The sequence below is a fragment of the Suillus bovinus genome (genome assembly GCF_016758785.1).
Source record: "Suillus bovinus strain UH-Sbo-P2 chromosome Unknown EDB93scaffold_40, whole genome shotgun sequence".
NCBI classification, from domain to species: domain Eukaryota; kingdom Fungi; phylum Basidiomycota; class Agaricomycetes; order Boletales; family Suillaceae; genus Suillus; species Suillus bovinus.
In genome coordinates this window covers 191,380-216,865 of record NW_024542096.1, presented here as the reverse complement: position 1 = coordinate 216,865, position 25,486 = coordinate 191,380, and the positions used below count along the sequence as shown (strand labels likewise).

General features: G+C 47.2%; 11 protein-coding genes across 11 annotated transcripts; 6 read left to right on the top strand and 5 right to left on the bottom strand.

The window, feature by feature from the left end:
- Positions 1 to 193: 193 nt before the first annotated feature.
- EDB93DRAFT_1291133 (uncharacterized protein) lies at positions 194 to 1,194 on the top strand (the record flags this gene model as incomplete). Its single annotated transcript, XM_041454560.1, has 3 exons — positions 194 to 426; positions 462 to 535; positions 562 to 1,194. The coding sequence occupies 3 exons, from the start codon at positions 194 to 196 to the stop codon at positions 771 to 773; spliced, it is 519 nt and encodes a 172-aa protein (XP_041306266.1). The 3' UTR covers positions 774 to 1,194.
- Positions 1,195 to 1,234: 40 nt separating this feature from the next.
- EDB93DRAFT_1251860 (uncharacterized protein) lies at positions 1,235 to 2,867 on the bottom strand (the record flags this gene model as incomplete). The annotated part of the gene is made up of 14 exons (XM_041453211.1): positions 1,235 to 1,433; positions 1,489 to 1,514; positions 1,565 to 1,580; positions 1,634 to 1,677; positions 1,721 to 1,737; positions 1,793 to 1,905; positions 1,955 to 1,974; positions 2,046 to 2,053; positions 2,107 to 2,160; positions 2,219 to 2,350; positions 2,401 to 2,464; positions 2,524 to 2,655; positions 2,706 to 2,769; positions 2,821 to 2,867. The coding sequence occupies 14 exons, from the start codon at positions 2,865 to 2,867 to the stop codon at positions 1,235 to 1,237; spliced, it is 936 nt and encodes a 311-aa protein (XP_041306265.1).
- Positions 2,868 to 4,046: 1,179 nt separating this feature from the next.
- EDB93DRAFT_1154904 (uncharacterized protein) lies at positions 4,047 to 6,556 on the bottom strand. The gene is made up of 14 exons (XM_041449839.1): positions 6,085 to 6,556; positions 5,969 to 6,032; positions 5,776 to 5,916; positions 5,657 to 5,720; positions 5,475 to 5,606; positions 5,367 to 5,420; positions 5,300 to 5,307; positions 5,221 to 5,240; positions 5,059 to 5,171; positions 4,984 to 5,000; positions 4,899 to 4,936; positions 4,831 to 4,846; positions 4,747 to 4,772; positions 4,047 to 4,692 (listed from the first exon to the last, which is right to left on the bottom strand). Exons 1-14 carry the CDS (start codon positions 6,126 to 6,128, stop codon positions 4,425 to 4,427), a joined length of 1,005 nt encoding a protein of 334 aa, XP_041306264.1. The 5' UTR covers positions 6,129 to 6,556; the 3' UTR covers positions 4,047 to 4,424.
- An 842-nt stretch (positions 6,557 to 7,398) lies between these two features.
- Positions 7,399 to 9,234, top strand: EDB93DRAFT_1228660 (uncharacterized protein). Its single transcript, XM_041451257.1, has 4 exons — positions 7,399 to 7,412; positions 7,472 to 7,705; positions 7,755 to 7,889; positions 7,948 to 9,234. Exons 2-4 carry the CDS (start codon positions 7,508 to 7,510, stop codon positions 9,049 to 9,051), a joined length of 1,437 nt encoding a protein of 478 aa, XP_041306263.1. The 5' UTR covers positions 7,399 to 7,412; positions 7,472 to 7,507; the 3' UTR covers positions 9,052 to 9,234.
- A 31-nt stretch (positions 9,235 to 9,265) lies between these two features.
- Positions 9,266 to 12,780, bottom strand: EDB93DRAFT_1154891 (uncharacterized protein). Its single transcript, XM_041449838.1, has 11 exons — positions 12,680 to 12,780; positions 12,553 to 12,624; positions 12,409 to 12,499; positions 12,146 to 12,353; positions 11,744 to 12,087; positions 11,501 to 11,685; positions 11,355 to 11,446; positions 11,139 to 11,298; positions 9,716 to 11,085; positions 9,500 to 9,693; positions 9,266 to 9,445 (listed from the first exon to the last, which is right to left on the bottom strand). The coding sequence occupies exons 1-10, from the start codon at positions 12,761 to 12,763 to the stop codon at positions 9,651 to 9,653; spliced, it is 2,649 nt and encodes an 882-aa protein (XP_041306262.1). The 5' UTR covers positions 12,764 to 12,780; the 3' UTR covers positions 9,266 to 9,445; positions 9,500 to 9,650.
- Positions 12,781 to 13,919: 1,139 nt separating this feature from the next.
- On the top strand, positions 13,920 to 15,122 carry EDB93DRAFT_1087927 (cyclin-like protein; the record flags this gene model as incomplete). Its single annotated transcript, XM_041446093.1, has 2 exons — positions 13,920 to 14,186; positions 14,238 to 15,122. The coding sequence occupies 2 exons, from the start codon at positions 13,920 to 13,922 to the stop codon at positions 15,120 to 15,122; spliced, it is 1,152 nt and encodes a 383-aa protein (XP_041306261.1).
- A 12-nt stretch (positions 15,123 to 15,134) lies between these two features.
- On the top strand, positions 15,135 to 17,167 carry EDB93DRAFT_1329403 (heterokaryon incompatibility protein-domain-containing protein). Its single transcript, XM_041455140.1, has 2 exons — positions 15,135 to 17,035; positions 17,099 to 17,167. The coding sequence occupies exon 1, from the start codon at positions 15,341 to 15,343 to the stop codon at positions 16,769 to 16,771; it is 1,431 nt and encodes a 476-aa protein (XP_041306260.1). The 5' UTR covers positions 15,135 to 15,340; the 3' UTR covers positions 16,772 to 17,035; positions 17,099 to 17,167.
- A 455-nt stretch (positions 17,168 to 17,622) lies between these two features.
- On the top strand, positions 17,623 to 20,051 carry EDB93DRAFT_569679 (uncharacterized protein). The gene is made up of 4 exons (XM_041456747.1): positions 17,623 to 17,977; positions 18,030 to 18,314; positions 18,366 to 18,555; positions 18,604 to 20,051. Exons 1-4 carry the CDS (start codon positions 17,738 to 17,740, stop codon positions 19,899 to 19,901), a joined length of 2,013 nt encoding a protein of 670 aa, XP_041306259.1. The 5' UTR covers positions 17,623 to 17,737; the 3' UTR covers positions 19,902 to 20,051.
- Positions 20,051 to 21,522, bottom strand: EDB93DRAFT_569683 (uncharacterized protein). The gene is made up of 2 exons (XM_041456748.1): positions 21,368 to 21,522; positions 20,051 to 21,319 (listed from the first exon to the last, which is right to left on the bottom strand). Exons 1-2 carry the CDS (start codon positions 21,383 to 21,385, stop codon positions 20,201 to 20,203), a joined length of 1,137 nt encoding a protein of 378 aa, XP_041306258.1. The 5' UTR covers positions 21,386 to 21,522; the 3' UTR covers positions 20,051 to 20,200.
- Positions 21,523 to 22,234: 712 nt separating this feature from the next.
- EDB93DRAFT_1228651 (diacylglycerol acyltransferase-domain-containing protein) lies at positions 22,235 to 24,353 on the top strand (the record flags this gene model as incomplete). Its single annotated transcript, XM_041451256.1, has 12 exons — positions 22,235 to 22,359; positions 22,450 to 22,554; positions 22,611 to 22,757; positions 22,813 to 22,822; positions 22,881 to 22,935; positions 23,084 to 23,369; positions 23,422 to 23,454; positions 23,505 to 23,544; positions 23,599 to 23,713; positions 23,769 to 23,813; positions 23,866 to 23,956; positions 24,014 to 24,353. 12 exons carry the CDS (start codon positions 22,235 to 22,237, stop codon positions 24,078 to 24,080), a joined length of 1,119 nt encoding a protein of 372 aa, XP_041306257.1. The 3' UTR covers positions 24,081 to 24,353.
- Positions 24,194 to 25,329, bottom strand: EDB93DRAFT_569618 (CAP Gly-rich domain-containing protein). Its single transcript, XM_041456746.1, has 5 exons — positions 25,196 to 25,329; positions 24,953 to 25,102; positions 24,789 to 24,891; positions 24,494 to 24,728; positions 24,194 to 24,444 (listed from the first exon to the last, which is right to left on the bottom strand). Exons 1-5 carry the CDS (start codon positions 25,283 to 25,285, stop codon positions 24,324 to 24,326), a joined length of 699 nt encoding a protein of 232 aa, XP_041306256.1. The 5' UTR covers positions 25,286 to 25,329; the 3' UTR covers positions 24,194 to 24,323.
- Between the last annotated feature and the right edge of the window lie 157 nt (positions 25,330 to 25,486).

The window sequence follows — 25,486 nt, the reverse complement described above, 5'->3', positions numbered from 1 at the left end:
GACACAGTGTTGTGCCATCCCTCCACGGATATACCAAATTGCCCATATCGAGTTAAGGTGGACCAGCCCGCGGGCCCAAGTAGGGTTGATTAGGCACTGGCGATTGAATGACCTTCGGATCCAGGAATGTGTATAGGCAGGAGGCTGTGAGCTTGACTTTTTTTTGGGGGTCGCGTGCCAAACATCACCCTAGATGGCCTACTTGTGGGCGTTCGCCGGGATTGGATTAATCAAGTCACTGACCTCATCATGCAGGGACCTGCTGCGCATCACGTACACCAACAGGGGTTTGCGGGTGACGAAATACCCGGTAGGGGCCAAACCATTTAGTTTTAGAGGACGCCGAATACTTGTCCTTCATATATTATCCGGCCAAAGAAGGCCGAGCACGTTGAAAGGCGTGTTTTATCTCCTCTTGAGTGCAATGTGAGTGCTTGGTTTCAAAATTTCAATACTTGCAGGATAAGCGAATGGCAAGATATTACTCATACATACAGTAGGCCAGACATAATTGTTCTGAATCCCGACTATCGTTGTATGTACAATGACCCTTCATACCAGGCACAAGTTATGGTAGGATCCACAAGGAATATAGGAAGACAGAAGCTCAAATCTCGGTGATAGCAACCTTCGATGATCGCCCTGCAAGTTTGGGCTTCGCTAGCCAAGGATTCAATATTAATATTCAACGTTCAACCCTGAAGTCGCTGACGTGTGACGTCACATACACTGGCAGGGACTCGTCCCTGCTGTTATATTGGAGAATATGGTAGGCCCCTACTCTCAAAAGACGTGCATCTGGTCAGACTGGTCATGAATCTAAGAATATACTGTCAGCTTTTTCGGCATAGCCATCAGACTCTGGAGGATGTCATCATAGAAAATAACCTTTCTTGTCTATTCCCGACCAGGGGGTTCAGCTGATCAGGGGAGCACAGATTTGATCCTTTTGCAGGGTGATCACCGTCAGATAGCAATATTATAATATTAATATGTACAATGCATCGTATACATGTGGTCCCGACTAATACCATGCGCCCAGAGACTCTTAATACCAAGCACTTGTGGGGAATACCAATAAAATATGGAGGCTCGGAGGCGAGTTCCGCAACCTTCGATGATCGGTACAAATATCTATGAAACAACGATTCTGATATCTTCAATCCTCCTTGTGTATGTCTTTGACAACATGCAATCACTTACATGGGATTCAATTCACAATTCCTGACTCCACTTAATGCTCTCTCCCACCTTGTGGGTCATCAAGGTCATCTAGACGTTGACGTGACAAGCAGGTTGCTTCTAGTTCGAATGCTTGAAGTTGTCGGTCCACCTCACGGCTGAGTTCGTGCGTCGTATAGCTACGAGTTGGGAGACTTTTCAGGTTCAGAACCACACGCTGACCGACCACTGAAAGTAATGGGCCGGAAAACCTATGTGCGATAATTCACATGAAGGGACGAAGTCGATTTGATGATTTGAACGCACCCTTTAGGTAAGAAAGTGTATGGACCCTGGATTGTGTTACTCAGGAAGAAATATGTTGTGAATAAGAAAGACTGACGTTCGCGTACACAGTCCTGAACCATAATATAAGCAGATGGAATTAGTTGAGAGTTCGAGCAAGTCTCACCAGGATGCGACGTTCATGGCGTTGTAAAACACACTAATCTGGTTCTTGTTATTCGAGATGTGAGATGTTATCATCTTATACACTCACAACAAAAAACATGGTTCCTAATTAGTTATGGTCAATTACAGACATTTCCAAGATCCATGCGAGCATGCTCACCATCTCGAACAAGTAATAGGAGGAGGTTGGAGGGGTAGAGAAACTGAAATTCTCTGGAATATTTCCACAGACTTCGCGCTGTCAAGATAAAGGTTGCTGCATCGAGAATAAAGCTTTGAAATATTCAGCACGCCCTGCAATCATGGAACACATCATGCTAACCTTCCAAAATAGCTGAGCCACTAACGTTGTGATAGGGCCGATGGGATTTCTGTCAATACACTGACTTGAAATTGTATAGTTGCCGACTGACCATATATTCTTTACAGGGATAGTCAATTAGTTTGCAGACAAGACGAGGCAAAATTACATACCTGGCATCGCCGACACGCAGATCCCGACTAAGTCGAGGTATTGGAAATCTTCATCTGGCCGAGCGCAACTACATCAGAGAATCACAAGATAGAAAATAACGACGCAGCCTACGAGAATCATGTACTGCACCGATCAAATTCATGGCGAGCAGAATAAGAACGTAGAACACATAGCCCCCGACAAGAATATTTGTCTCGCGTTTCCGAGTCCCCCAGATGGCCCAAGCACGCATGAGCACAAGTACTGAGTATTAATTCTCAGTACAAGCAATCATTGAAATGAGGCACACGTACTATGAATCGATTCTGAAGATAGCAACATAAAGCAAGTGGTGCTGATAGCAAACCTTTGGCAGAACTGGTGCATCAAAAGGTCAATGACCCGGAAAACGGTCTACTTGTGAAACTGCAACATACTGATTGAAGGTTATGTGTGAGGATGCCAGCCTCTTCCAACCGAATGATGGTCTGTCCGACAAGGTTTCCGTATCGGTTGATGAGGAACATGACTTTCACGATCGTCCAAGGGGCGCTCCAAATGTATTGGATCTGGAACCAATGCTATATTTTCAATATCATACGTCAAGCAGCGAACTCACTTCGTCATCGAGAGTAAGAAAGTAATCGTAGATCAGCACAATGTGGCCAACTGTAGAGAGTGCTCTTGATGAAAATATGAGACAATAAAGGATGTCGCAAGAAACGCCGACCTACTTTCGCACCCAGATGTTGTAAAAGAATCCGGACGATAGTAGGAACATGAGCAAACGAGCACGTAGCAGTATTTCAGCCCGGCGACCACACGAGGCACAGTAGAGACCCTTTGAGTTTTATATAGGGTCTATATCAGAGGCATGGCAGGTCTCAATGTCACTAGCAACTAATTCCGGGTCGAACCTGACGTGGGTATAATGATAACAGGTCCAGCCGTCCAGGTACCTCAACTATGCTGCCAGTGCCTGTCAAGAGTGTCGGTGAATGCTGAGATCTCGCGAGCAGTGACCAAGGTGTTGCTAGGGATGCATCACTCTTTGGAGCAAACCACGGCAATATTTTATCTGTTCAACAGGTTCGTTTTGAGTGACAGTAGTGAATAATCAGATAAGAACAGGCAGTGCGACATCCAAATCTACCATGAATGTATATATGTGCTCTTGCGCACTGCATAGCAATTATCATTATCGCTAGCAGCGTCGACCGTAGTACCTTGATGTATACCGCAGAAATGATAATGATTATCTGATATGGGGAGACCGAGAAAAAAGTCAAATAGACAAATCTCGGCATAAGTATTGGGTTCGGGAGCTTGAAGGCGGTTCCTACTAAGGACCTGATAAATTAATAATGAAGGCTCAGGTCATTATGTAATTGAAAATAACTCAGGTATTTGTAAACGTTTTGCGTTTGGGTCACGTGACTCGCGCCTTCGAACATTGTTCTACAGAAGTTGCGCTTGGGTCTGAGTTTAACTGATGCAGCCTAATACATCAATACAAGCGATGTATCCTTCCGACGGCACGTGACTCCCGACGGAGAATCCATAAGTATATCCAAGATGAACAATTATGTAATAGGTCTTAGTACTGTGTTACATAATATTAAAAATGAGCATCAGATCAGACGTTATGCCATAATTAATTAATTCTATATTTCGATCCCTGAACATGTTTCCTTAAGGTGATGTTGCGGGGACCTCTGTTTCATGATTTTTGTAAAAAAATATACCAGCATAAGGCTCCAATTAGTGAACTAAAACAAATTCGTTGAGAAATGGTGGAGGTCATACAGCAGTCAAAATCACAAATCAGTGTCACCTGCCGTAGCTGCCTATGTCGCACAGTGGACTGCGAGGGAAACCAAGGCCAAACCGGAGGCCACGGCTCCAATAAATTTCACGAGACCACGTACAGAGCTTTCAGCAACATTTTCCGACTAGATTTGGAGGCTTGAGAAGGATCGATATCTGGTCTAAGGTCTTCACTCATCGCAAGTGGTTTTAGGTTTGGACCGGTGAGAGAGGAACATTACGGTACATAGTACATTCGCAATAAAATTGAATAAATAGGTGTGCAGAAAATAAAACAACCTGCCACAGAGCAAGGTGTCAGTCGGTAGGGCCGAACTCTAGCGTACAGTGTACCGTATACATTCGGTCCCGACCAATATCATACGTCCGGATTGCGAGAAATACAAGTAAGTTATGTGGACAAGGGAGGGGAGTTCCGATATAAACCAAATATAAACATCTGCAATCTATGTAACACCCAATCTGATTTCTTCAATCCTACTTGTGTATCTCTTTGACAACACGCAACCACTTACGTGAGATTCGGTTGACATTCCCTGATTCCACCTTCTGGCACATCAAGGCCATCTCGACCTTGAGGTGACGAGCAACATGCTTCCTTTGCATCATCAAGACCACATCGATTTTGAGGTGACAAGCAGCATTCGTCGAATTCGAATACTTCAAGTTGTCGGTCCACCTCACGACTGAGTTCATGCGTCGCATAGGTACGTGTTGGGAGACTTTTCAGGTTCAGAACCACGCGCTGACCGACCACTGAAAGTAACGGGCCAGAAAACCTGTATGCAATAAGTTCACGTAGAGTGACGAGATCAAATTGATGACAGACGCACCCTTTAGGTAGGAAAGTATATGGACTCTGAATTGTTTTGTGTCACCCAGGAAGAAGAAATATCTTATAAATAGGAAACACTGACGTTCGCGTACACAGTCCTAAACCATAACATAAGCAGATTGAAAAGTTGAGAGTTAGAGCGAGTCTCACCAGGAGGCGACAATAATGGAATTGTTGAACATACTAATCTGGTCCTTGTCGTCAGAGGCGAGATATTATTGACTTGTTCACTCACAACAAAAAAGATAGTTGCTAATTAGTTATGGTCAATTACATACGGGACTCTCCAGATCCGCGCGAGCATGCTCACCATCTCGAAGAAGTACACGAAGGAGGTTGGAAGGGTAGAGAAACTGGAATTCCCTGGAATATCTCCACAGACTTCGCACTGTCAAGACAAAGGTTACTGCATCGAGAATAACGCTTCATGGTCTTCAGCACGTCCTGGGAACACGTAACACAACATGCTAACCTTCCGAAATAGCCGAGCCACTTGCGTTGTAATAGGGCCAATGAGATCTCTATAAGGAATTATATAGTTACCGACTAACCATATATTCTTTACAGTGGTAATCAATCAGTCTGCAGACGAGACGAGGTAAAATGATAATCACATACTTGGCATGTCCGACACGCAGATCTCCACCAAGTTGAGGTATCGGAAATTCTCATCTGCCCAAGCGCAACTACATCAGAGAATCACGAAATGGAAACGAGGCAGCCTACGAGAATCATGTATTCCACCAAGCATAGTGATTCCGAGCAGAATAAGGACGTAGATCACGTAGCTCCCGACAAGAATATTCGTCAAGCGCTTCCGAGTTCCCCAGATGGCCCAAGCACGCATGAGCACAAGTACTGAGTATTAATTCTCAGTAAAAGCAACAATAAAAATGAGGCACGCGCACTATGAATCGACTCTGAAGATAGCACCATAAAGTAATTGGTGACGATGGCAAACCTTTGGCAGAACTGGTCCAAAGGTCAATGACCCGGAAAACGGTCTACTTGTAAAACTGCAACATACTAGTTGGGAATTATGTGCGAGCACTGCGAGAACGCCAGCCTCTTCCAACCGAATGACAGTCTGCCCGACAAGGTTTCCGTATCGGTTGATGAGGAACATGACTTTCACGATAGTCCAAGGGGCGCTCCAAATGTATTGGATCTGGAACCAATGTTATGTTTTCACTATTATATACGTCAAGCAGCGAACTCACTTCATCATTGAGAGAAAGAAAGTAATCGTAGACTAGCACAGTGTGGCCAGCTGCAGAGAGCGCTCTCGACGAAAGTGTGAGACAAGAAAAGGATGTCGCGAGAGACGCCGACCTACTTTCGCACCCAGATGTCGTAAAGGAATTCGGACAATAGGGACATGAGCAAATAAGCACCCAGCAGTATTTCAGCACAGATAATGACGAAGGCCCAGCAATCACACGACACCCAGTGGAGACTTGTTGAGTTTTATATAGGGTCTACATTAGAGGTATGCCAGGTTTCGATGTCACTAGCAACTAATTCCGGGTCGAACCTGACGTGGGTATAATGATGACAGGTATCCCGACTGTGCTGCCAGTGCCTGTCGAGGGTGTCGGTGAATGCTGAGATTCTCGAGAGTTGCTAGGGATGGCATCAGTCTTTGGAGTAAATTGAGTCACAGGCAAGTTGTCAGTCACAGGGTAGAAATTGGGGAGGGTCGCCCTGAAGATATTTACATAGTACCGCGTCAAAAAGTTAAAGACTGGCGGGCAAGAATGTAGTCGTATAAAGCACAGCAATTTATCTCTTCAACAGGGTCGATTTGAGTGACAGTATTAATCAGATAAGAGCAGGCGGTGCGATGCACAATGTATACAAATCCACCACGAATATGTATACATATATATATATTAGAATGGCTAGTAGGCTCTTCAATGCACTGCATAGCAATCGCTAGCAGCGTCAAACCGTAATACCTTGAAGGACAGAAGACATTGTATAGGGTCTCAGGTAGAATCTACGGTTCGGATTATCAGATATGGCAAGACCGAGCAAAATCGAGAAAAAAAGGTCAAATAGAGGCACACATTGCACTCAGAAGCTTAGAGGCGCTGACGGGGCAATGACAACCAATATTTGGTCAAGGTGGACCAGGTCTACACATAGGAATCAAGCTACCTGCAGATATTGATAAACAGTTCCGTTCCGGTCACGTGACTCGCAGTGTACGCGCGGAAGTGAAATACAAATTTCTCCACAGACTCTCATCATCATTTTCGACATTTTCCCATAGTATCCACAGAGCCTACGGGAAAAACGAAGCGCGAGACGTTGTGATTCAAACAAGCAAACCGAGCTAGCGAGCCGGTAACGATCATTGGACAGAGTATTTTTTTTCGGTATACCTGTACCCTACTAGACGAGTCTTGGAATAAGGCAATGAACAGCTGGTTTACTTGTTCTGCTGAGGGTTCACATTTTCAACCATTCCCCCGAGAGACACTCGTAAATTCACTTCCATTTAATTTCACTTCCGTGATGTCGCATCAAAACCACAGGAAACTGAGGATGATGTATTGTTTGCCTTTTGAACAAGAGCGTGAGTCTGTTGAAGTTCAGGTGTGTCATTATCAAGATTCAAGAATGTGGGGAGGTGCGAAGGAGACTCAAAAGCCTGATTTTGTGAGTACCTTCATACCTATCAAACTGAAAATATGATACTGAAATGAGGCGAAATAAAGGTCACAGCTCGACAAAGCTGCTCTATAACGTTTAGTATGATCTACATGAGAAAAGAAAAGGCCTCGGATGACCTAGTAGTACAGACTGAGTGTGTTGAAGCTACCGGCGATCGAGATAACTCTTCCACATATTCCACAGGCGCTCCCAATGACACCCTTTGCAACAATGCAAGGTTTCTAGATGTGGATGGCTCGTGTTTTACCAGACCCACTATCAAAAACTACAATAAGAAGGTGTGTTTGCTATGGACCTGTGGTTTGTGAATTGTTTTAATTTAAATAGGGACGCGATGGTTGGCTGCACGTTAGAATTACTTTGAACCTCCATCTCCAACATCTCATCCTCTTTCGTGCTAAGATGCGATCAAACGCCGATTTATCAGCGGTCTCGTATACCATCAGTGCCCCGCAGAGCATTGTAAGTGGTTGGTTTTAGAGGTGTAGCGTTTGAACGTAATAATAAACATCTACTTTAGCAGTTGGATGCAATTATGCACGGGGTCACAAGCCAAAACCGTGTCAGCCGTCGTCACCGGAAACGCATCCAAGAGAAGGCCAAGATTGTGCAGTCCAACAATTCTCACAAGAAATTTTCATCAGCTATTTGGCGCTTGCCCACGGAAATCATCGTTCAGATTTTCCTGTACTGCATACCAGAAAAGGCAGCCTTGACGCCCGCGCCATTTATGGCCCCCATGCTGTTGACAAGAGTATGTCGACGATGGCGAGAGATTGCTGTGGACATGCCGAGTCTATGGCGCAATCTGCGATTAAAACTCGGGCACGGTAACTGGCAACAGAGAGCTTTTTGCTATGACGCCTACCTCAGGCGATCGCGAGGACGTCAGATATCATTGACACTCGCTGAGTGTGACGACAATAACTGGGCGGAGCTACGAAGCCTACTACAGCCATACGTCAATCAAATATCGTCGCTGTGTGTTTGGTTGTCCTCTGGTGACAGCTCCTTTCCACTGGTGATATCAGACTTCGGCGGACTTGAGGAGTTGGTTGTATACACGGACAGTTCTAATCCTGTACAAGCTTTCGCGCAATTGCCGCCAAACATGCGCACTCTCAAGTTATTGGACCTGTGGTACAACTTCCAGGTGTTATCTAGCTTCAAACCTCTCGCCTGGGCTAGTCTCACACACCTTGAGGTCGCAGTAGAGGGACTAGATTCCTTCCCCTGTTTGCTCCGTCTTTGTCCCAATCTTTTGTCCTTGTCGATGATTGGAATATTCACAGCGGCGGTGGAAACTTCGGAAACTTTGAAGCACACCAAACTTCAAACTTTGCGCCTATCCGGGGATTTCCATTTGCAGATGTCCGTGATTGAAATCCTTGGGCTGTTCAATGACATCACGCTCCCCAATCTACGCGTGCTCGAAGTTCGCAATTTAGGAAAATGGGCTCATGAAGAATTCAAGGCGTTTATGACACGGTCACGGTGTCCCCTGGAGAGCTTGATCTTCGGTGGTGTGGTGATGACAACGGATCGGCAACTGGCAGAATATGCTACTCTTTTTCCATCCCTCAAAATAGTGACGAATCCTATGCCCTCCACGCTCGGATTTTAACTTGAACAGACTCGAACAGTCGTTATGTACATAGTTGACGAGATGATGATAATGGGATTGCCCTATAGCCTATACTTATCCTTTGTCAACCCTTCGATAGACTACTTATGTTCCCAAGTTATGATATGCATGAGTTGTGTAACATGCAGGTGTCCATAGTCGCTTTACAAAGATGACAACAAGACTTCGAATCGTTTGCTCCATCGTCTCCGCAGAGTGTTTGTACGTCTCAGGTTGATAGCATTATTTTATCGTCGACAACTGGACGAACACTAATACTATTAGCATAGAAGACAGGGTAAAGATAAAGACCATTGCATAAATACGCAAAACCCGATATCATTATGAAATGCGATATGACCAAGGAAGGAGCGAGGGCAACACATTCAGCTCGCTGTTTCCGTTGTCACCATTCTGGCGCCAAAAATAAGGGAGAGGTTGACCGTACCAAGAATGCTTTGGCTTCTTCGTGAGACCATGTTTGTGAGCCCGAAATTTCAAGTAGTGTTGCAAGAAACGCAGTTAGTACCCACCAAAATTAGTCTTAACTTTTGAAACTGTATATATAGCGCAGATAGCCTAGTAGCAGCATAATAGCGTTACATGAAATCAACTGCCCTCTTACGAGCACGAGGAGGTCCGCTTCCCTGGTCACTATTCTGACCTGCCCTCGTCAGGGGACAGATTTAGAGGCAGTGCCTTCACGATATCTGGCGGAGGCTTTTCAACCCACATATCCTCACCTTCATCCCCCTTTCGATCCTTCCGTCTCTTCTTCCTCGGCTTCTCGCTATCTCGATCTCGATGTTTTTGATGCGCAGCCGCGAGCGACGGGTTCCCGCCATCCTCGTCAACATCAAATGAAACAAGCACGCCCGCCTTGGAACCCTTCTGTTTCTTGTTTTTCTTTTCCTTCTTCTCCACGTCTTTCGGTTTGGATCCTCTGGGTATGAAGGTAGGCTTGAACGTAGCCAGATCAACATCTTCCACGATACCATCCGCTGGTGGTGGCTTGACATCCGGGCTTGGTTTAGATGGTCCAGCTGGCGCAGATACGGCAGGGGGCTCATCCACCTCATCGACATCATCCATGCGATCCTTCTCCTCGTCACTCTCCTCATCATCACTCGCGAAGATTGCTTTAAAAATATCCATCCCGGGACGTTCATAAGTGAGCACATCATCCCCTTGCCCATCATCTTCCCCCATGCCAATATTCGCAATATCGCGCTTGCTACTCCCAGAACCACTACCCTCTACTTGCGTCACTTCCGTGCTTGCACCCGCGACTCCGTCTGCTGGCACCGCGCCTGTGAACTCAGACGCCGTAGCCTGTGCTGACGGCCCAGAGGCATCGACAGGGATATCAAGGTCTGGTTCCTTGACGCCAAAGCGCTTGCACAGCAGCCTTGCAGGCTGCCATGTACACACCTCGCGCGTCATAACACCATACATGCCAAGTCGAGCAGCATGCACCTTCGGAGCTTCTTCCTTGACTTCCTCCTTCGGCGTTTCCTCCGCCACATCTGTACTGTCCGCCCCCTCTTCCGGCTGTGCAGCAGGCGTGTGTAGGCCCTCAATGATCTTCGGCCCGAGATCCAGAACAGCAGCACTTGTAAACCGCCCAGCCATGGCTCCAGAAACGGGGCGGAATAGCGCAGCTGACTTTGCATAATCGTTTATTTCTTTTGCGAACTCCTCGGCTGACTGCCCGGGTTTCTGTGCGGGTGGAGTTGCGCCTGAGCCGGGATTTGCATGCGCATGGAGATAGGCGGTGTACCTGGCCTGCTTAGAGGGATCGTTCGTGAAGGGCTGGAAACCGTGAAGGGCAGCTTGGGCCACATGGGGCTCGGTATGTGTCATCGTGGGAGGCGTAGGGAGTGAGGGACCTGGCGAGGAATCATCCGATGTGGAATGGGGCGCAAAGCGACTTGCAGCGATGTTCTTAATGCGTTCTTGGTCTTTCTTGGAGATGTACTCGAAGACGGACCTGGGTGCAGAAGGGAGGGGTGTCTCACCGAGTGCTGCTCCCCGCTGTCCATAGCATGTAAACACGTGAGTTCTTTGGGAGAATAATTTTGTCAAACCTGGTTCGCAGAGATGCCTTTTTTCCATTGGGCGTGCGACTGAGTTTGAGATGGAGGAGGTATAGATGCATTCTCTTTATCTTTTGAATTAGCTTTCTCCCCCTCCCACACACGTTTGGGATTTGGCGTCCAATCTTTTGGCACATCCGGTATTGGGAAGCTGGAAATTGTAAATATCCCACCATAAGCAATATACGTGCAACAAAAGCTACTGACCAAAAGTCCTCCGCCACGGGTTTCTCAGATATGATGAACCCGTTCAAAGGCTGTCTCCCATCACGAAACTTCAATTTTCCAGTAGAAGGTCTCTAGAATTCATAAGTTAAACTGTAATGTCTCAGTTCCCTTGGATGGTGACCCACTTGAGGTTGTGCTGCCTTTCCTAAATTCCGTGCACCTTGCGATCGCGAACTCATAACAACATGCTCCTCATCGTGCACATCATTCGCATCGTATGCATGACTATTCCTACCGTGAATCTGGGAGTGATCATAAACATCTAAGTCATCGTCGTCTGCATCATTCAGCGCGCCAAGGCCAAAACCACCTGTCGCCACGGGTCAGGGTGAAAAATCGCACGCAGCAACGGCAGCAAGATTACGCACCAGCTAAGCGTGGACCATTGGACTGTTTGGAAGTCTCAGGCGCAACGCCAAGACTCGCATGCAGCCCTAGTCCAGGGTCATATCCCAAACCATGAAAGTTATCCTTCCTCTCGACGATGATTAGTGGCGTGTCTCGAGGGGCGTACATGTGTTTCTTCGCTTCTTCATCCATGTCATCGGAAGTCACGTCCGGGTTACGGCCAAATGATATTTCACGCTGACGCCATGTTATCCGTGGGCCGATACCCTGGCCGATGCGCCAACCCATCTTCTTCAGAATGCGAGCGCCTACAGAGTCCTTTGGTGCTGGGAGGAGAGACTGCTCAAGTGCGAGGGTGATTGCGCTTGGTGAGGTGGGTCTAATAAGCAATGTGTCATATGAAGGGATATAATGATACACACTCTTTGTCGTTGGCACCCACATCACGTTTGCTCATCTCGTCTTGTGTGCCTCCCAGTAAATCCATCTGCTCATGCTCATCAACCAGCTTTTGGTCATCACGCATTCCTGAGATATCTTCTTCGTCCATGAAGTCCTCTGGGCGGGAAGGGCGGTTCTTGTTCGTGGCCCTGTCGGATCGAGAGGATATGAATGTTGACGGCGTCCATCCTGGAGTAGAGTGCTAAATGGTATGCTGCGTGTAGACTTCTCTCAAAGGACGTACCTTCCTTCGAACCCACTGTATTGAAGTACCCAGCAGAGAAACCGCCGGTAAAAGCACCATGCAACCTTCTCCGACCCTTCTCATCTCTCACCTGGAAGATATCTTAAGTTTGGAACAAGACCATACGCACGCACAAAAGCTCACCTCTTGCTTCCATAATGGTACGAACTCGCCTGTGTCTTTTGACTTTTCGAGTGGGGGCAGCGGGGTGCCGATCTGAGGTGATCACAGAGAGTTGGCCAGCTGTGGGGATGGAAAAAAGTTTACGCACAAGGCAGAAGTTCTCGTTTGCCTTTCTGCTGGAGGTATCGATTCCTAGGTCACCGAGCTTGCGCTTCAGCCTCGCTGTGCTCATCGTGGTCGCTGTTGAATCATATACCTTCTATAATAGGAACCCTAATAATTTCCTTTGGTGATAGGTCGGAGTTACTATTGACATCAATACTGGTTTTGGACTCTCACAACGCGGCACGAATCAAGGTGAGATTTCCAACTTGAAGCGTTATCTGGAACCTCGATTGGTCCGGACTTGGAGAGGCTGAAATGCTTAGCAGCCTGGCGAGTTACTTAGGATTTTCCCATGACTTGGACGCCAGTCTAATATCAGCGAGGTGGACACCTGAACTGGATTGATTTTCCAATCAACTCCTTCGAGGTCGAGAATTTAAAGACATTGTGGTTATTTCACCTTTATGCCTTTTCCATGTTTTAATTGCTATATTACCACACAGAAAATGAACTCTATCCATTGCTAACAGTCATAAGCAAGGTGACCCACCATTTCCGCCGACGCCAACGGCACTTCCCGAGTTTTGGAATTAGCTGTAAGGAACTTACCTTGAAGTTCCTGAGACTGCGCCTCAGGTGTGATTAGCTCTACTTCCGCTGCAGTGTAATTGCTGTACAGGCTCCAAAACCCATCTTAAAGATCTCTAGCCCTGTCGCTTGTGCGTCCTTAGTGACTCTTCAGTCTTCTCTTCAAGGAGACTTTTATTTGTATAGTACACCCTCTCTCGATATCCCTATTTTTGCTCTTAAGATACGGCTATCAACGCTGACCACGACTTGATCATATCCAGTCTCCACCCACATACCACTCTTCACCATTATCCTCACTTCACGATAACTTTTTTAAAGTTGTCCGCCCTTGCATAATTATTTTATAACTCCAGTGAGTCTGATATTGTTTATCCCCACTGGTATCACGTTGTGAGACCAGGCATTCCAAATGCCATCGACTCCCTCGAGGTCTGTATGCTGCGACAGACTGAATGCCTTTCATTGACAACAAACAAACGTACGGCGTTGAGCCGTCATGCGGTTGTTGCCATTTCTCTTCCTTCATCTTGTAAGCGCTCGAGGCGTTCACGTATTCAACCATGTCTTCTCCTGCCTCGTTCGATAAAATTATTGCTGATGCAGAGTCTCCTCTCTGCGCTCAATTACCCCCCTCAGACCCACTATTGGTCGTACGATTTCTTCGATCATTCTAACTTGCTGCTATTTCAGTCATGAAAGATATTTCCACGACTTCTCGCCGAAGTTCCCGAAATGCTGTGGACCCTAAGAAATGGCCGTCGCTTTCAGGTATATCGAAACATCACAAGACATCCCATCTCGGTCCTCCTTCTGTAACCCGCCGAACCATTTATCCTGGAAAGGTAGCATTGTTGCAACAGCTACAACGTCAATTTCAAATTATCCCTCTTCTCAGGCAATCCACTTTACTGGAGGAGGAATACTTGGAAGATATCTGCTCACACATGCACGAGAACGAGGTTTGTACGACTTTATTACTGGCTTACTGCCGGCCTAATCCTCTGGTATAGCGAAACACCATGTCATCCTTACAGTCAATGAGTCAGCAACCCGAGATCCAATGGCCCATGCGCCCATGTCTCGTTGATTTCCTCATTGAGATTCACTTCACCTTCCGACTTCGACCTGAAACATTATACCTCACTCTCAATATCGTGGACCGCTACATCTCTCTGCGAATAGTGCGCATTCAGCACTATCAACTCTTAGGCTGCGTAGCGTTGTGGATTGCTGCCAAATTCAAGGATGTGGATAAACGCGTTCCGACGGTGCAAGAACTCGCACAGATTTGTCATGACACATACGAGGAGTCCGCATTTGTTCAAATGGAAGGTCATGTACTCAAGACCATTCAGTGGACGTTAGGCCATCCGACTGCAGAAGCATGGCTAAGACTGACGTACTGTGAGCTATTTGTTGAAGAAAAGGCTCAGCATGTTGCACGTTTCCTGATGGAAATCACTCTGTTTTACCGAGAGTTTATCGAATATCCTTCCTCCTCGATAGCACTTGGAGCACTGACACTCGCTCTCTTCCTCTGCGACCAACCACGCTGCGTCTATGAGGAAACGGAGGAATGTTTGGAAATCGTCGATTATCTCGACAATCGCTTGGCTAAGAATGTCAGCAACCTTTCGGAGACGCTGGTAAAAAAGTACTCTTATGCCTTCTACTCCAAGGCGGCAACATTTGTTGTACAGTACTACCTCCGGGGTGGCCGGTTTGTCCGGCAGTCCCTCATTCCTCTTCCAATGACGCCCAGTCGCTCACCGACGTCTGGTGCTAGCATGCCTATGAGCGCCACAACATCCGTCTCTGATCTATCTGATGATTTACCTCTCGAAAATGCTAAGACACAAAGTAGGCCTCAGAACTCGTGTGTCGACATTCTCTGACTGTTTTTGCAGAGTTGCACCAGCAGTATCTTAGTCCATCCGAGGTGGACCGTGCTGTCCGAACAATTATTGACGTTCAACTTGACAATGCTCCACTGCGTGTAATCGACACAACCACCGGCCTCTTGTGCGATCGAGAGACGCAGATACGCACTTTCAAAACGACCATAGAGTACCAGGAGCTTGTGTCATCAATAAACACACATCAAGATCTCCGAATGAAGGGCGTCGAAGAAGTGGTGATGACATACTTCCAATATGTTATGCTATCGCACAAATGGGAAGGCGAGGAGCCGCTGCTGCAGGATATCCAGGGCAAGGACATTTATAAGTTGGATCCAATTAGCGGCATAAAGAAGTTGCAATCGTTCTGCAAAACTGCTCATGATTTGGGGTATCGTTGGGCATGGAGCGACACATGCTGTATTGACAAGAACACCGATGTTGAGCTCCAAGCATCGATCAAGTCCATGTTCGCCTGGTATCACCATTCCGCGCTCACGGTTGTATACCTCTCAGATGTTCCGCCTTTGTCAAAATCTGGTGCGCTAGCAAAGAGCGCTTGGAGCACTCGCGGATGGACGCTTCAAGAATTCCTCGCTCCCAAAGTTATTCTCTTCTATCAAACGAATTGGACTCTTTATCTCGACGATCGCACACCAAACCACAAGAATTCCGTCGCGATCATGCAGGAGTTGGAGGTTGCAACGGGCATAGACCGACGGGCCGTTGTGGCCTTCCATCCCGAGATGAGAGATGCCCGAGAGAAACTTCAGTGGGCGTCGACGCGTACTACCACGTTGCAAGAAGACATCGCATACTCGTTATTCGGTATCTTTGGCGTCCGCCTACATGTTGATTATACTGAGAAGAAGCAGAACGCGCTCGGGCGGCTTCTGCAGGAAATCATAGCTCAGTCTGGTGATATTACTGCCCTGGACTGGGTCGGAAAGTCATCAGAGTTCAATAGCTGTCTACCAGCCGACATCACTTCATATGAAGATCCACCATGCAAGCTGCCATCTCTTTCTGAAGAAGAGATTCAGTCATCGGTCTCCTCGCTGCGAGGTGCTGTAGCTCCACAGCCGGCTTCGCAATTATATCAGACACTTGACTACCTGAGCGCTGCCCGCTTTGCTCACCACCGGTTGCATCTGCCTTGCATTGTATTCCCGATCACAGAAGCCAGGCGGAAGCTAGGTCATGACCAGAAAACATATACGTATGAACTCAAGTCAGACGGGCTTCGCAACCTGCAGATCACCACAGAAGACAAGTTCTCTCAGTTTTCGTCGGCAAGGCCGCCTCCCGCCTGGCAGACGATCGTGCTTGTTCGTCCATGGGATCGCCATCTACTCGGGCTTCATGACACTGCAGACGATAGGCAGAGCGTGGACAATTGGTCATTACCCGAATCTCCGTCGTGCGATTCGTCCGCTGCACAAACTGAGTCTATTTATTCGGATTCTCACTCACAAGCATTGCGGTTGCTTGTTCGCCTTGGGCTACCATTTAGTGGATTTCTGCTAGCACGGCAGCGCGACGGAGAATTTAAAAGGATCGCATCTGATCGTAATATTATTGCACAGGTTAAAGACGTGGCTTCTATTACATACTTGATGGACATCAGGACACTGGAGGTACTGTAACTGTATGCATGGATCCTTTCCAGTCTCTCGCCTGTTCTGGGAGAGCGTTTATCGTCACGCCACCCCCTAAGAAGTGAACTAGTCTTCGTCTGAATTTGGGTGGCCGTTTGAGGTCTCGCCTAGACTGAAAACATGAGGACTCAGCCACAGCCCTTCCTCCTGGGGCCTGGCAATTGCCAATTGAACCCCAGTCGACCACTGACGATCAGGAGCGTCCAAGACTCGCTTAGATTCGGCCGGATAATCAAAAATCGGGTAGTGCCGGTGAGTGTCAACGATCCATTCGAGTGTCACGCTTTACTCAAGATCTGGCAACTGTTAACGAAGGTCACATTCTTCGAGTACATTGTTACTTGTCCAGTGTCGAGGTGCACACCAGTCTACCTGGAATGGTTCGTAAATCAAAGTTTTGTTGCTTAACTTAACTACGAGCTGTATTATGTAATTTAATATTTGGGATTTTGCAAACTTGTATTTGACTGTCACTGTAATCCCATGCAGGCGGCATGCTGCAAATATAATTTTCAAGTCAATGCATAGTTTTGTGACACGTACGTCGCTCCATCCTAACTTGAAACTGATGACATTAATGATATGAGCGGTGTATAGAAGTCCTGATCATCCAGAATGCATGTTGAGACGGTTCTAGACGTGCCATTGCCAGTGACATTGTAAACATGACTAACAGCTCCCATTGCGAGTCGTTACACGATCTCAATTCAGACTGGTTTAACATACGCCTTTCCTGCGTGGTGGGTGACGTCCAGTGTTTCACATATGTCTATTTTCCTGCAGGGTATAAAGTCTCGATGTTTCCGAAATATGTATATTTTTCATCTCATTCTCATATCGCACAGATCCTGGTGATTTGTTGCACGACAGACTTGCGATAGGCATCGTACTACCATTTTTGTTTCTTTTAACGCTGCGCCGGACCGCATCCTCTCCTTGTACGCTATTTTCATCATGCGCTTCACATCTCAGTTTGTTGCTTTCACAAGCATCTGTACGATCATCGCTATTGTGCTTCCACCCCCTGCCGACGCTGCGTATATTGCAAGCCATCCCAGCGGCAACCGGATCGCTACTGCGCATGAGGCTGATAAGCCCCGCACTATCTTTTCACTTCCGAGGCTGACTACTGGACATGGTCCCCACGAACTCTCCGAGGACAAAGGAAAGTCGATCATCGATACTCCCAACTCGGTAAGTTAGCTTGTCTTTTTCTGACGTCTTCTGACGCCTACCAATACCGTAGAGGTTCTTCAGGTTTTCAGATTCCGACCCATTGAACCCGCTGGCCGGAATTCTGGATCATAGTTTCGCTCATGTTCATGGTGATGATGTTCATCCGCCCTTCTTGCTGCGTGATGCATCCTCACGTCGTCCTACTCCTCTCTCTCGTCGCTCGTCTGCTCTCGTCCATGGTGCAGATGGAAATAACTATCTAGTCTCCAGGGGAGCAGCCTCCAAGCGCCCTTTAAAACGAAGGCTGGGCCGTCGCGGTATATCTGATCCTGTTTCCGGAATCATTGATATTGTGGTATGGAGTTCTTCTCCCCTCACTTGTACGTTCTTATAACCGCACTTCCAGAGCGGAGATCAAGGCCGGCACCTCGCATCTCTTGCTCTCGATTCTTCGATGTATAACTCTACCAACACTACGTCGACCAACTCGACCAGTAGTCACGCTAGTAATGGTTCAATTCCTCTCAATGCGTCAAGCACCAACGGGACGCAGTTCTACTTGGTCGACGCTAATGACAGCTCATTCAACGACCCTGGTATTTATCCTGCATTCGTTTTATTACCGAACTAAATTATCTTCATAGCAAATACAACGAAGCACGTCATGGTTCAAACCGATATCTTCGATTCCCTTTACTGCGCGACTTTTGACCCAAACCCATCTGGGCCTGAACCAATGATAATGGAGATGTGCCGCCCGTCGCAATCCGAAAATGACGTCAAAAACCTGGATTACTCATATGCCAACGGAGTAGCGCCTATCGTCGATTACACCTTATTGGCCGCGGATTCACACAAGAGCCAGATTTTCGAGTATAATCCCTCTACTGGTGTCATCAAGCCGTTGTGGACGAACAGCGAAGGCAGCACTTCCTCGCATGCGATGTTTGTTGAACGGGATACTACAACTTCTTTTCCTACTGGCTCCAACACTATGTCATCTGCCGGGTCTACCACCAGCTCCACGTCTGCACCTCAGCCCACCAATTCATCGATTGCACCGGAAGCACAGAACGTGACTCTCGTGTTCCGACCTTCCAATGCTGCGGTCTCTGCCCCTCTGCCTTCTACCAATGCTGCTGACTCGAGCACGGATGACGTGGCAACGACGACGATCACCACGACGGTTGTCTATACCACCACTGCAATCCCATCTTCATATTCGTCATCCGCTTCTGAAGGCCCTATCGCCGCTGTCGCTGCACTTAGCATGACACCTTCGTCATCCTCGTCAATACCAGCATGCAGTTCGACATCGACATCAACGCCCTCTCCTGCTGTCCACGCTGCAGCAGCAGCTTCAAGCACAGGGTCGTCTTCTTCACAAGCAACTTCCATGGGCTCCACCCCCATCCAAGTAACATCATCATCGATACCACCCTCTCCTTCTGTCCATGCTGCCATTGTCGCCTCAAGCCCAGGATCGTCATCTTCTCAGGCGACCTCCCCGAACTCGGCGACTAGCACACAATCAACATCGTCATCGATGCCGCCCTCTCCATCTGTCCACGCCGCTATCGTTGCTTCAGTCTCAGGGTCGTCATCTTCTCAAGCAGTCCCTATGAGCTCGGTGACTACCAGTCAAGCGACATCGCCCTCGCAGCCCGTGAGGGGTTCACTAGAAATCGAGTTCGTCCCGATTGCAGTTTCATCGCCATCTGCCTCCATCACTTCATCTTCTCCGTCGTCATCTTTATCATCTTCCTCTCCTACTTCTTCCTCCTCCCCCTCCTCGTCATCTGCAACCCCCAGTCAATTGAACGCGGCTGCAATCGCTTCAGCAATCGCCAACTTCCGCTCTAGCGCTTCGGCCGCGAGCACCACTAATACAGGCAGTTCTTCTGTAAGTACAACAGTTGCACCGGCAACCACTACAAAATAGGTAGGTCCCTTATGTCGGGAGCTTACTTAGATAATTCATCCTGAGATTGTAGTAATATCAATGTAATGGATGAATTGTATTGTCGCTATATACAAGAGAGCAATTTCGTTTTGGAACTCATAAGAATACCTACACTTATGTCGAGAAATTTACGTGTCTCTCGTCGTGTGGAAAGGCAAAGGTAGTTAGGGTGGGCTAGCACAATGGATACCCTAGGCATATGGGAAGTTATGGAACTGTTCTGCGCGGAGCTTTGTTCATCTGCTGCAACTTCTCTAATCGCGACACGGTCCAAGAAATCATGAAGGCCTCGTGTAATGCACCACAAGAGAAGGAATGAGAGCAAAATATTCTGCTCTCCGCTCGATTAATTTTGGCATTGTCCTCTTTCCATCACCAAATTCCAGGTACTCCAGAGGACACTCTGACCGTACTAAAAATGCTTCAAACTCCTCGTGAGGCCACTGCGTCCATGCAAAGGCAGCTCTAAAGTGGCGTAAATTGGAGAGTGACAAGGCATTGAGTATATCGGGGAGTAATGTGACCGATGTATTACATTCAATGTCCAAGAATTGAAGGTTCTCGTGCGTGAATGGCTCTGCCGGTAATGTAGGTCCAGGGGGCATGTTATAGCTTGAAAATATCATGATTTTGGCTGAAGAGAGGTTGGGAGCCTGCTGTAGTAATGCGAGGAATATGTTCTGGTGGAGAACAGTGATCTCGACATGTGTAAGGTGTGGCCATCTGGTATTCTTGAAGGGGTCGACGTCAACGAAGTAGAATGCTTGTGCACTGATTTTGAGACTGCGTAGGGTGAATGAGTGCTTTAAGATAGATTCTGCGATAGTGTTGCTCTTAAATCTATAGAAATCGATGTACCCATCCATGGTAAGCACTTGAAGTGCTGGGAGGTCGTTTAACAAAAGTTTGCGTGTGACGAAATAGCAAACGATATGAAGAGACGATATTTGATTCATGTAAGGCTCAAGAAGACCAGTCAAGAGCAAGAGATCTGGGAAACGTGTGACTGCCAACAATAGTGGAAGTCCTTGCGATCGCTTGAGCCATGTGTCGTAGCAGAAGGCTTCCTGCTGCATGCGGTGGGTACTTGTAAACCCACTAAACAATCTGCACCATAAACCTGGCGTGCCTACAGCAACTTCCCTCCACCTTCGGCATATCCTTGTCAGCAGCATAGGAGATCGTAGCTTTGATGGGGGCAATAATTCATCGAATTGTGCAAGTGTGTGAATGAAAATTTCGGATAAGAGTTCGACTGGTAAACGAGAGACAGCCGGACCAAGTTCCTCGTGTAAGCTCACGAAGTGGATGAACTTGTCCTGCTTGTCGACGAGGCGTTGGCCATTAGCGTTGACAGCGCCAAAGTCATTGGAGTGTTGAGTTTTAATGTCTGGCGTCTAGTTATCGTCAATATTATGGTATCAAATATATCAGAATAGACATACGATTGGTTGTGACTGCATCAGAAGCGATTGAATGTTGAATTAACGAGACACCACCTACAACTAGACATTTACAATGTTGGTTTTGTTCGCTGGAAATTTCTGACCGAACTTAGTTGGATGGACGACGCAATGAAGTGACGCTGTGGATAAAAGGTTGAGTTAAAATTTTGACACAAATAGGGGTATTATTCATCATGAGCGGAGTCTAAACTCTATGGCCAAAATATGCAAGGCGGCGCCAACGCTGAGTGACTAGTGAAAATCCTCGCTGCTAGTGTCTGTAGCAGAAACTCCGAGTCATAGGCGCAGACAGCCTAGTGTCACGACAAACTCTGGATGTCCACCGTAGCCTCCCTTTATCGTCTGCATATCCAGGTCAACAGCTTTGATAGTTGCAACTTATCGAACGACAGGAGGATGTAAATATGACGTGGCTTATGAGCACGCCAGAGCGGCTGGTCAACTCGGCATTGTTGAAGGCTTGGAGCACGGTGATTCAAGCTTCAAAATACGGTGTCTTGTCATCGTCAATATGGCATTAGATGCATGCATACACTAGAATAGACGTGAAATTATTTTGACGCAATTCAAGTTGATTGCTTGTCACTTGACACGTTGTTCAGGCCTAGAAAACTCACCTTCTGACCTAACGACTCGCCATTGAACGTTGAGCGGTTGGCTGTTGGGTGTCTAATTGATTGATACTATAGCATAGTTGACAGTCTGATGAGTCTACTGGCAAACCACCACTTGAAGAAACCAAACAAGGTAAATCCAGTCACGTGAACAACACATCTAACAAGAGCCCAAGACGCAGATTTAGTCGCCTGCTGAACACCGAGCCCAATAAGTCTTGGACTAGCCGGGATGGACAAAGGCCATGATCTGACAGCCTTCTCGAGAACTATTTCCGCATCTTCTCTCAGAGGGCGATTGACGAAGTTGACTGGTACACCATTGCGTCCTGTAGCTGCCCTTCATGTTAGCATCGAGTGCGTATCAGATACTAGTTTGTTGACGTTGCTGGCTGATTGTATTATGTTATTCCATGACTTGAATCGCCGTATCTCTCCCCAATACAGCTTTGTGCCAACCAAGATACCGCGGAAGAGGAGACTGCAGACAATGGTCGTTGCGGTGTGGTCGGTGTTGTTAGTCATGTCCTGCTTTGCGTTCTTGATGCTCTGGTGCGTGCTGCGATTCTCCAATATCCCTTAAACTCGCTGAAATGGACGCACCCAAGCTCCGTACCAGCACTATGGCCGTTCTTGGTCATGTACCTCATATGGATTTTCTGCGTAGATAAGAGCCCAGCATACGGAAACAGACTCGCTCCATGGTTCCGGTCCCTGAAGATCTGGCAGTATTTTGCAGACTATTACCCCGCGTCGTAAGTGTGGTTCTTCGTGTGTGTCATGGATACACCCGTTTACGTCACCATCTAGGCTCCTGAAGGTATGGCAGTGATTTGAGCTAATTTGCGCCCGAATATTCAACCATATGCTCAATGCAGGAGTGCGACCTACCCGCCGATCGCCCCTACGTGTTTGGGTACCATCCTCATGGTAGTCTTGTTTCCCTTTCGTTTTCAACATCGCTCATTTTGCCATTTAAACAGGCATAATTGGAATGTAAATGTGATTCTCTTCTGTGTACTTGCGCGCTTCTTACCAATACACCAGGGGCGCACTCGCCACCTTCGCCACTGAAGGCGAGTTTCTCTTTACCCACAACACCAATATCTCAAATATCTTCTATCAGCCACCGGGTTTTCCAAAGCTTTTCCCGGCATCAAGCCACACTTACTCACGCTCACTAATAACTTCTACATTCCTTTATATCGCGAGGTTATCATGTCTCTTGGGATCAGCAGTGTCTCACGAGAATCTTGCTCCAACATTCTTTCCAGCGGCCCAGGTCAGGCAATCACTATCGTAGTCGGAGGCGCTGCTGAGAGCTTGAGCGCAAGACCTGGTACGGCCGATCTAACATTGAAGCGCAGGTAAGCCTCGTTACCGGATCAATACGAGCTGCGCCTAACAAGTGTACTGTAGATTAGGTTTCATCAAGGTCGCGATCCAGCATGGGTGAGCTGATACAAGGCTTTATGAAAAATGAAATCGAAACATTCCTTCAGGGCAGACCTTGTGCCTGTGTTTTCATTTGGCGAGAATGATGTGAGTGATGCACTCTTTCGCTACTGTGCACCGTCGACAGCGTTTATTCGTCAGATATATAATCAAATGCCGAACGAGAAGGGCACTACCATATATGTTTTGCAGAAGAAATTCCAGAACATGTTTGGGTTTACCCTTCCGCTTTTTCATGGGCGTGGTATGCTGAATTGTGAGTCTTAAACTTACTCGACTGGTGACCTTTCCTCAAATTATCTCTGCTGCAGATAACTTGGGTTTGATGCCGTACCGACGACGGATTGTGTCTGTCAGTGAGTGCTATTTCTTACCTGATAGTTTACCAGGTTTCTCACTTCTGAATAGTCGGCCGGCCGATCCATGTTCAACGCTGCGAAAAACCGTCGTTGGAGGAGATCGAAAGAGTGCAACGGATGTATATCGAGGAATTGACCAGGTGGGTATTTCATGCCCCCTTCGTCGTCTGTATCGAGCTTAGTTGTGTTTAATACAGGATATGGAACACTTATAAGGATGAGTTTGCAAAGACGCGCTTGAGGGAACTCAGTATCGTTGATTAAGATGGATAGACAATATCGGGTTTCACCGACGTAATGACCGCTAGCTACGTTGAACAACGATTGTATTGTTAGAGTAAATAGAGTCCCACGAACTAGGGTCAGTCCGTACTGCTGTCAAGGCTGGCCGGTCTGAAGCATTTGAGTAGGGTGAAGGTCTCGATACGCCTTGAGGGCCTAATCATGAGTCTCTGATAACTGTGAATCCTCGGTGGATATATCCCAATGAGTACCGCCAACACCCCATCAAATTTCTTCGTCATCGAAGTCGATCTCTTCCACAGGGAAGTCGCCGACTGTGACTTTTGCAGGGCGCACGAACACCCCGTAGTTCGGGCGACATGTGAAATACTGCACTCCTTTTAGGCTAGATACCCAAATAAGCATCGACAAATAGTACGAGGGTTTTAACTCACGACCCATCATTCTTGCCCATCGGTTCATCATACTCGACACCGACCCAAAGCCCAGCAGCAAACTCAGTCTGACCAACAAACCGAACTACACCGCGTTTATTCAACCCCGGTTCTGTTGATTCCACTTCGCAGCGTGATCCGATGGGGATGTTGACCACAGGTTCAGGAGTAGGTTCTGTTGAAGAAGGCGCAAAGCGCCCTACTTTATGTCTTTGCTTGTAAGCCAACACGGAGTCTTCAGAATAAAGAGAATCAGAGTTGAATGGTAACGAATAAGGAATGAATGATTGATCACCGGTTCGTTGTGCGTATGCATCGTCACTGAGCTCAAACTTCTCTACTTGCGATACATCGGAGAGCTGACCCGTAAATGACGTCGAAGGATTTGTATCTACGACCTGTAACAAACGTCGCCTTATGCATAAACGATCGCTTTATAGAAATTTGAACGGAAAATACCTTGATCGTCTGGAAATCCCGAACACCGTAGTATCCAAGTGGCTTAGCATCATCATCCAGCTGCGCGACGACCTGCGAATCGTCATCGCCATTGTGCAGCGATATGTTCTGATTCTGAACGGGGATGCCAGTGATGAGCTCTAGTTTTGCCTGATTATTATATGGTGTGTACGAATCGCGATGATATGCGGGGTGGTCATTCAGTGTCCTGCAAGACGTGTCATGGTAGATGGACTACACAACCTTGAGCTGCTCGATGGTAACGTGGAGGTCAAAACGACGCTCGGACCGGGTGTCTGGGGATACGACAAATAATTTGACGATGGATGTCATTTTGGATCGATGGTACTAGTAGTAGTAGACAATCCAGACTCCAGAGTTCAAAAAGGAAAATCATAAGGCACGTGATCATGACACGAACGTGAGTTGCAGGAGAGCGCTCTCCTGCAACCCATTCTGCTAATTAGTTAGATCTGAAATTGGAAATGATACAAATCATCGTGAGTGCTAATTCGTTGTATCTTGTCTTGGTAG